Consider the following 10,412-nt stretch of genomic DNA (forward strand, 5'->3'; position numbering starts at 1 on the left):
AGCCGTTATTTTCAGAGATGTCAGATTATACAGAGATGGAGCTGAAGTAGCCAACAATGGAGGGATTTTAAATGACAGAAGCTCTTTAAAAGCACCGGTTTGGGTTTCCGGATCTGGAAATGGGAACAACACGAGCCGGGTTCAGGGACTGGTCAGAGCAGCGCTGGGAGGAAGTCCAGGCGTGAAATGGATTTATAAAAAAACAAGCCGAAGAAAGAGAGAAAGGCGGAGAGAAACGTGTAGAGGCGTAAGAGCGTGACAAAAACAAACAGGGAAAAGTGTATCTGATCTAAAAAAGTGTTTGGTGTGTTATAAAGCTAACAGGATGCCTGGATTTGTTGCTTTTCATAACAATACATTAGAGTTTAATATCAGAAAGTGAGTTTTTAGTGGAGTTAGCGTGGTGGAGGAGGAGGAGGAGGAGAATAATCCTGATATCTGATGCTGTCAAATGTTACCTGTTTTGGAGTCTTCCAGGGTGAATAGTGACCTGAAATGTTGAGAACACAAAACATGCTTTAGGGTAAAAAAAAGAAGAAGAATGATTGAAAAAAACTGGTGAAAACATAAAAAAATACATGAAAAGGCAGATGTGGATGGGAGAATGGAAATAACGTGCAACAGGAGACGACCAACGAACATGTACACCAAAAAATCTCATAAGAAATAATTTCTAATTAGTGTGTTCACTGCAAAAAACATACACAAGCAATTCATTTTGAGCTTGTTTCTTTTTTTTTAGCTCGTTTCTTTTTCTATAAGACAAAGCTAGCTTAAAGTAACTTTTCAACAGGATATGGGAGCTTTGTTTTAAGTAAATAATTCCTTAATATTGATGAAAACATACAAATCCCACTGATTATTTCACTTATCACATCACTTTTTTTTTAGGAATTATTGACTTAAAACAATTTCCTACATCTTGCTGAAAAGTTATGAATTATTTTCAGTGCATTAGACAAAAATACTTGGTAAGATTTTTTTTTTTTTGCAGTGTTTGACTTTGACTGGAGTATGAATATGAATAAAATCTGAGCTGAAGAGAAAAGTGGGAACAATTTCCCTAAAGCCTTCTTTGATTAATTTAAGGAGATTTGGAAACAACGTTAATTACATTTCTATAATTAAATATCAACTGAACACTAATACCATGTTTATACCGTTATATCGGCTCCTAATGTAAGAAAAAGATGATAATAGGCACTAAACTGCTTCATTAGGAGGAGCAAAACTGCAAAATTAGATAAATGTGAAAAAGTAAATTACAAATAAAGGACAAAAAACACATTAATGAAAATGAGAGGAAGAAAACTTAACAGAAACAGTGTAGGGTTGTGCTTATTTGAGGGATTTCTACTGTTTTTGCTTTGTCACCAATACAGAAAATAACAGAATTACTTGATTTTAAGATTTCTAAATTCAAAGCATGTTCTTCACCATCATCATTTACAAGTAAATAATATCAGATACTCCTCAGCTGAGTGGGTTAACATTTCTATCGACGTAAAGTCCAGCTTGCTCATGAGGAGTCGGGGATTGCGTCAGATTCCTGGTCGATCCGTCATACTGGCTTCTCTTACTGTTATTCATTTTCTCTGCTCTGATTTCAGATTTGTGTTGCTGTTCTTCTTCAGATTTAATACTCTTCCTCGTCTCTCAAGCATTTGACACAGATTTTGAATTCTCTACAGAAAGGCAGAACAAAAACATCCAGTCTGACTGAAAACCGCTCTGCACAGTTTCTGCTTTAACCTTCAGGCCAACCAAACTGTGTAGAAAAGCTGTACATAGTAAAATTAACTATGTAAATGTGGGAAAAAGATACCAAATGCCTGATCAAAATGGATTCTGGTCCAGGTAAAACGCCATTTGGGACCCACAGTAAATTATGAGTGGAGTCCACTGAATTCATAAAAGCCTCTGTCATGTTATAGTTTACATCCGGAAACGCTGGAGGGCAAAAAGAGGATTCTTTGACATGGTATCCACAGCCGCGGTGCCGCTGTAGTACAGCAATGTTGACAACTCAGTGCAGTGCACCACAGCAAAGGGAGAAATAAGGCAGAAAAAAATGTTAAACAACTCAAAACCACTTTTTCATTCTCTCTGCGTTGCCTACGCTACACGCAGACTTGCTGTCATAGCAACTGCTAACGCTGCCACTTTGTTTCTGGATTCAACACCGAAAACAAACATTTCCCTCACAAAAAAAAGACCATTCAATCTCTTAGAGTATTATGTTTTCAGGCTTGGTGTTTGTTTGGCATTCATTAATAAGTGATTGCTGTATTAGATTAGCTGCTGCTGCTATTAGCTAAGCTAATACTGCAGTGTTTGATTAGGTAATTTAAACAGATTCTGATAATCTGTCAGAGTTGGTGTTTAGGTCGCCTTTTTTTTTTTAATTTTAACCGAAATGAAACGCATAAAATTCCACAGCACATCTACATGTTACTGTTGTCATAGTCAAGCTAGCATAACTGAACTACTTCCCTCTCCCTTTTTTTCTTCATTAAAACTTTTCCAGGCCTTATCTAGTTTTTGTAGTGCTGACAATTAGTAGCAAAGGATTGCGTCTCTTTTTCTTTTACATATCAGGCGTACATTTAAGATTGAGCGTCTTATATTGATAACTTAACAGCTAAAACCAATGCTAGTCATCATTAGCGATCAACTTTTTGCCCTCCAGCAGGGAGATGAGAACAGATCTTGTGTACATGACGTCATGCTGGAAGGGCTCCAGATTTTCTTTTAATGGAAACAATGAAGTTAGGAAATGAAACTGAAAAGATTTTGGTCATTTTCCCTGTTATGTTCCTGTCATTTTTGTTTTTCACATTTGTTGCCGAGCAACTTCCCTTGTAGTGATTAGACTTTTCATGCGGCCACACGCTGACCGCACACATGTACAACCCGAGCTTTCCATTAATCTTCCGCGCTCCCACTTCAAACATCAAGCTGTTCTTTCAGTTTCTGTGTTACCAGAAAGAACATTTAAATCAATCATTGATCTGTCAGCAGCGCCAGGAACGGAGAGGCAGAACGTAAACGCTGCGGCTTTCCCTTAACTGGGCTTGGTTTGTCACACAGCACAGCAAGGTAAAGGTTACACTTTCCTCTTTCTCTCTCCAATCCGTCTTGGGATGACCTTTCAGGAGGCATTTCACACATTTCTGCTGTTTGCAGCAACAACAAGCAGGAATCTACAAAAGAGAATTAGGAATACTGAAAAAAAATATTTTTGTTTCCTGCACCACCGGGAAAATCAAGTCTTAAAACGCAACTCGACCAAGTAAATTTGGGAAAGACAAGAGCTCAGGTTTCCAAATTCTATAACAAGGAAGAAACACGTAGGTCATTATTTTCATGAACTTCCAAGAATGTTTGATTATTTAAAGTCAGAATCCTTAAAAAAAAAGAGAAAAATAAAGTCGGAATTTTCAGTAAAATCAGAACTCAGAAAAATGTCGGAATTCTGAATTTTTTTTTTTTTAATTTTGAGTAAAATCAGAACTCAGAAAAATGTCGGAATTCTGAGAGCAAAGCCGGATTTCTGAGAATAAAATATGAATTCTGAGATAGAAGAATTCTGAGTAAAGAGTCAGAATTTATTTAACTTTTTTGTGGCCTTAATTACCTTCCATAGGAATCTGTCTTGGTTACCATAAGCAGTAACTAAAAGCAGAAAGTTGTTTGTCTTTAGTTATATTGACAGAACATGGAGAAAAAGCGCTTTATTTTTCTTCTAGATTTAATTCATCTCACTTTCTGGAAGTCACAAGCATATGCTAACACAGAAATCAAATTATGGGATGCTTGCTTGCCAGTTGTCCCACTGAGATGCTACTGGAATGGTGACAACGCAGGAAATTGCCAAAAGCTGAATCTTTCAGAGCAACGCTGTTGAAACAAGAGGCCTGGTCAGATCTACATATTTTCAGTTTTTCTGTCAGTAAATGGGAGTATTTCATCAGGACAACTACAGGAGACGGAGTGAGGTTTTTGCTTCGCGTGTTCCTGAGAAGGTCAATCACTAAAAAAGCCTCTTCAGAATACGAGCGAGCAGCATAACCAGAGCTGAGCCGCATCGACAGGCTACCAGGCGTCAGTGACCGACGCCGTCCACAGGGTGAAGTCCCTGTTAACTCAGGCATGGCAGACATTTAGTTGGACGCGAGTGTCACCGCGCCCTGTGGCAATAAGAGGAGAAAGTCTGGGCTGAATGAGCTGTCCGTGGCGCTGAAAGCTCTGCAGCGCTTATCAGACGTGTCAGCTCGGCTGCAGGGACACCGCAGAGTCCGACTCACTCGCTGCTTTTCAGCAAAGTGCAGCTCTGGCCTGCAGAAGCTTTCACAGAATGACGAACCTTAAGACGTTTCGGGTAAAACGGTAAAAATGTTTCCAGGGTTCGTCATAAAGTACACAGAAAAACATGAAGACATAACATAACTTTGGGCTGGGACTTTGACGCATTAATGACGTAGGTTTTAAGAAAAACGATAAATCTTGCTAATGAAATTATTGAGGTTGTTTTAATTAATTATGAGTTTAACTGATTTTCTGATTATGCAATGGATGATAAAGCTGCTTCTCTTGTCCCACTGGGTGTGAATTTCTGTTAAAAAACAATCTGATGGGACAATTGTTGTATTCAGGTTGTGCTAAAAGGCGTTGGCCTAAAATAGCAGCTAAATGCTAAATATGTAGCAGCAAAGAAGTTGCTGAAACAATTGAAAGTTAAATGGGTATAAAAGCACTTTGTTAGCTTATTTACTGTTTTTAGAAATAGTAATTAGCTTTGTTGTTGAGCTCATATGTCTATTTATTCAGTAATTTAGCAGCTAAATGGGTTTTTGAATTGAAAAAGTTGGTCGATGTATAGTTTAATTAAAATCCAATTAATTACAGACCCTACAATTAGCTAGATTAAAAACTGAAATTGAGTTTCACTATTACTCATAACCTGAAGCTGTTTTATTAAATATTTCCACAATCGTGTGTTTTGGTCTTCATGATGTGTTTTCTGAGATCTATCTGCACTCTGGTGAACTCAATTAGGTGACTTTTGGAGGAAATTCAGGAATTTATTCAAGTTTATCAGGTTAACGTGTCTGACTATTAAGGTTGAAACGATTAATCATGATAATCGATTATAAAAATCAACTAATTTAGAAATCGATTGATTGTTAAGTGGCATATACACTCAAAAAAAGGACATTTCCTGGAGAAAAACCAACATATTCCAAGTTGTAAGCTAAAACTGTACAAAAAATATATATAAATTTTGCATTTAAGAATATAAAATATGTTTTACCCAAAACTTCTCAAGTTAAAACAATTTTCCTTTTTAAAAACAGAATGGATTTTTTTATTGGCTTCTTTTAATACATTTTTAATATTGTACATGTGAACAAAAAAACGCAAGTGGTTAAATACTGCATTTTTTTTTTACCTGCTTAAACGAATAATCAATAATCAATAGCTTAGTAAAATAATCGTTAGTTGCAACCCTACTGAATGCTAATACATGCCACAGTTGTTTTTGTTTTGTAAAATAAGAAAAGAAACATTTTATTTTCCCTCCATTTAAAGTGTTTTTTTGTCACATAACTTCACAAAAAATGCTGGGTGTGAACACATTCAAAACTATTTTAACTAAAGCAACAACAGTTCGCATTCTTTTTTACACAAAAACAACAAAAACTGTTATGATTCTCAATTTAAACAGTGAAAAAACATTTAAATCATGAATCTTTGTGTCTTCAAATGATGCTTAACGAGCAACGTCAATTTTTCCCTCAAAATACAAAGTTATAATTTGTACAAAGATGCAGTTGTGGGCATGATTGACACTGAAACATGGATCTGCATGAATAGATGCTTTAACCTGACAAAGCTGGATCTATGATTTATGGATCTAAATGCTGAGGGAGGTTTAATCAAATAGGTGTTTAACTGAAAGCAGCCTGATTGCACAGACAAGGCAATAACAGTAGAAGTGTCAGAATCCTGATGTTCTTTCCTGAATATGCATTCGAGGAAGAAAGTCTGTCTCCTTCACAAGACAACCTGTGCAGAAAACAGATGTCTTCCACTTCTATCAGTTGCATTGTACCTTTGTGCACAAACAAACCACTTACAAGCTGCAAACTGCTTGAATATGCATGATAGGAGAGATCAAAACACAGCCCAATTTATCAAACCGCACTCATGCAGTTAGTGGATGATCACTTCATTGTAATAAAAGCTACAACAGAAGCTCTTGATTTGTTTAAGAGGTGACTTTAGTTTTCGAGCTGCTCCTCCTACACGGGGAGGAGATGTCAAGCACAACTTTTAGCCCTGCGATCTAATTTTTAAGGCAACATGGCTGCCTGCCATCTGCTTTGTTTAAGAACCCCTGCCTGCCGTCTCTGGGCAGATATCGATCCCTGGCGGCACCTCCAAACATTCAGAGCTCGCAGGGAGAGACATGAGTGTGAACAAAGCTGAAAGGCTGTGATCTCCTGGCACAGAGTCCAACTCGTCTCTCTCTTCCTCCTATTGTTTTTCCACCATGTTGTGCATGAGTGTGGTAGATGGATCACTGTCTAGTTAAAACACGCTCCCTGCAGGAGGCTTTTTTTTCCCCCATGCAGTTCAAGAACCTCTTCATCTGATTCTCAGGTGGGAGGTCAAAGCAAAACCACTGATTCATGATGTATAATTCGCCTCTAGAAGCCTGCAGGTGGCGGCCATTGCTGGAGAAAGACGCTTAATAATGTAAAGAGGAGGGCTCAAACGATTAATCGCGATTAATTGAAATAATCGTCAACTAAAGGAGTAATCCATTAATCGTTGATAGACTTAAAAACATCAGCCTGTTCAAGTAGCACACACACACAATTCAAAACTTAATTATTGCTTTTAAACTTAAAAACTAACATTTAAATTAGTTTTTAAGTTACACTTTAAAAAATTACATTTTCTTTTTATTTTTTTATTCTGTAAGTATGCGTGTAACCTTTACCACATTTGTCAGTTTTGAAACTGAAACCATAACAATTTTTTTATCCAATTAATCAATTAATCATTCAAATAGTCAATAGAATTATTAATAACTGAAATAATAACGAGTTGTAGCTCCAGTAAAGAGCTAATTTTGCAGTTATAGTGGTCGGGAAAGCCACTAATGAAGCTGCGGGCAATCTTTATGTTCAAGCTCTATAATTATCAGTAATGAGGAGAAAAATCCATATTTGTTGGGAAGAGGGCAGCAGGTCGAGACAAAATCCAAGGATGTGTGAGTGTGAAATCTTTAATATGAGTGAAAAGCTTCTGAAGGCGGTCGAGTTTAACTGACTGGAAGATTTGATAAGAAAAAGCCTCATTTCTAATAACTGCTGATATTGACACTTCTGGGCTTTTCAGAAAGAAAATAAGGGAAAATATTTTATGTAGAGTTCAGAAAATTTAAATTTTAAGTGTACAAAACAGATTATTTAGAATTTAAATTTTAAAACCAGAAAAGTAATTTTAAATCACTTCTCTGACAGAAACTGTTGATTATTTTAAATTCAAATGACAGAAAATATTCTCAAATTAAATTATCGCCCAGCCCATTGACTCTTATTTTCCCCTCTTAAAATGAGTGTGTACATTTTTAATCACCTGACAGAAAGGCTTGTTTGGGTTGTTTTTTGAACCACTTGGTAGTGCAGAAAAATAAAAATCTCATTTTATATTTAAACTTTCTGATTTTTTGGAACAAACTCAGTTCAAGAGAAACATCTTGTTGCTATCCGTTAACAATCCTCATCTCTGGTGCTTTTTAAGCCACTAATGGCGGACATTTAGGAGTGTGTTGCCATAGTAACCGCTCCATAAAAAACAACCAAGGTCCCTGAATTTGGGAGTTAAGAAAGCATGAAAGCTGTCGGTGTTTGCGAGCGTGGATAAAAGCAAAGAGGTGGTTGCCTGAAAAACATTGCGATGAGCGGCGCGCCAGCTGCTTCGCTGGCAAATATTTGCAGGATGCAGCCAGAGATTTATGAGTGATGGCGGCTCTGTGGCCGATATCAGCCAGAAGCCAGGTGGCCGGCTCCGTTAGACGCGTCCAGATTTATGAGAACGGTGGGAAGGAAGGTAGAAAACAAGAAAACCGGTTCAAAACAACGAGAAAAAAAGGACCTGAACTGTTATAGAGCAGATATAAAAGGACATTTTTGAGTTTTGAAGATTAAATTTTTTTGCACTCCTTGCGTTTCCATAGCGATAGGTGATGTCAGCACAACCAAGGCGGCCATCTTGTTTTACAGCTTCTGTTTATTTGGACAGTGAAGTCAAGCCAACTTTTTTAACGATTGTATGACATTAAAGTTGGATTAATATGAGAATAAGGTGTTAATATTACCAGAATAATATCAAAAGTAGTAGCTTCACAAGAATGCTTGGACAAAAAATATCAAAAAGGAGGAATGTTGAGCCTCTTGAGACATATTTTGGTTTTGGCTTTAGAAGTAAGAAAATAATTAACCTTTTAACTCATTAACATCAAATTATTATTCACTGCAGGACTTTAAAATATAGCCGTTTACACAATTATTTCAAAGAATACAACGAGGTCATGTTAGGTCTTTTAACTCAAAATAAGTTTTTTTCTGATTAAAACAACTTCTTACTGCTGACCACTGTTTTAATTTTGCATGTTTGTTGTATTAAAAGAAAAATCTCTAGTTTTCAGGTTTTTTGTGGGGGTTTGACTGTGTAAATTTATTTTTAGTAATAACAGCTTTTGGGTTGCTTTCTTTCAAAATGCTTGCTATATTTAGCCAAGTTTAAGAAAGGATAAAAGCTGATTTAGGGGCAGGATTTTGGTAAAAGTCTTTGGATAAACCTGGTTTTGTGAAAACTTAATTACAAAAACACAAATACTTTGTGTTGTACGAAAATCATGTTGGAAACAATTTTTACCCCGATTACAATTTAAAAGTCTCCATTTGCATCTGAATTTGTGTCATTTTTGAATTGCAGTTGGGAGACGCACAGAATCAGTCCCAGGGCCACAAATAGCCCACGCGCCACACTTTGGACACCCCTGCTTTAACATCAGACTGTAAAGAGTAGATACAAATGACCTGTTTGCAGAAAGAAAGCTGCAGCTCAGCGAGACGCAGAGAAAAGCATCTCACCTGGAATAATCCAGTGCATGAGAGTTGGAGGGATTTATTCTCTATTCTGGCTGGAAAGCAGGTGGATTTGCTCTGCAAACTGAGCATGTTTGAAGACTTAACAGAACAATCACTACTTTAAAATAAAGATTGGTTTGCTTTTTTAGCATTTTATGATAAAATAATTCATCCTTCTATTACTGTGTATACCTGTTTTCTGTCTATATTGTGAGGATTTTGTGTAGAACATAAGCAGCAGCCATTCAAACCAAAATGGTCTCAAAGCAACAATATTAACCTTTATCACTAGAATTACTCGGACAATTTAAGTAATTATTGGATAAATAATTACCAATTAAACCAAATTTTGCTGCTACCAACAGCAACATTTGTTGGTAACAGGCCTAATCAGACAATAGATTTGGTATTTAGAGTTTGTAAAAAAGACCAACTCAAGATCAAACCAGACATTAAAATTGGGAAGATTTATGCAGCGTATAATGGATGTTGGTTGTTTTGGGTGCAAGATGTTTTGATTATTTCAGAAACTGCGGATATACTGGGACTCTAATGTCTTATCACTGTATAAAACTAGAAAATTCCTGCAGAAATTTTAAGGGACCTGCCAAGTGTGCCCATCACTTTAAACTCAGCATTTCAAATTTGCCATGAAAAATAGATATATGCAGGTTTTACATACTTAATCCTCCACTAGTACAAAGTAACTGTAAATATTGTCAGGTATATTATGATTATATGAGTCACCACTGAAATGTAATGTATAAATCCGAGGCTGATGACTATAAGCTTTGCACATGTGGTTCTCACTCATGGTCCAAAATAAAAAACATGAATAAAGTTGGTAAATATTAATTTCTAAAAAAAAAATTCAACTTTCATACTAAAGATTTTAATTTACACTAAAAAATTCAGAGAAGTAATAATATTATGTAAGCAAAACATGAATAGTCACAGGAAATATGTATTCTTCCCACAATGCATTGTGAGACCTGATTCAGCGCTGTGAGAATACTCACTGCCTCCGTCTAGGACCCGTTGCTATGGTAATTAATGATCTGCACCTGGGCTGGCTCTCTCTGTCAGACAGGATGCAGGTTTCTATACTTGTGAGACACCCTGCATCGGTCTCCAGGACCCTGACAAAAAACCATAAGCCCCAGGAAAATTTTGAAAACATTTTACAGGAGCAGGCATGTGTATCTATGTCATGACCAACTTTGAGATCAATAGGCCTCTATTTGT

The 10,412-nt window shown here is 36.5% G+C and overlaps 1 protein-coding gene across 13 annotated transcripts in view; it reads right to left on the minus strand.

The window, feature by feature from the left end:
- The window catches only part of magi2a (membrane associated guanylate kinase, WW and PDZ domain containing 2a), a 237,516-nt gene that overhangs the window by 30,714 nt on the left and 196,390 nt on the right, over positions 1 to 10,412 (minus strand). For 12 of the 13 annotated variants that reach the window (XM_016673025.1, XM_016673027.1, XM_016673026.1 and 9 more), the window contains one exon: positions 459 to 490. The exons of the other annotated variant lie outside the window; for it this stretch is intronic. In XM_016673025.1, coding sequence (XP_016528511.1) covers positions 459 to 490 — 32 coding nt within the window. The remainder of the gene's footprint in view (positions 1 to 458; positions 491 to 10,412) is intronic. 13 annotated transcript variants of the gene reach the window in all.

The sequence above is a fragment of the Poecilia formosa genome, unplaced genomic scaffold (genome assembly GCF_000485575.1).
Source record: "Poecilia formosa unplaced genomic scaffold, Poecilia_formosa-5.1.2 Scaffold69, whole genome shotgun sequence".
NCBI classification, from domain to species: domain Eukaryota; kingdom Metazoa; phylum Chordata; class Actinopteri; order Cyprinodontiformes; family Poeciliidae; genus Poecilia; species Poecilia formosa.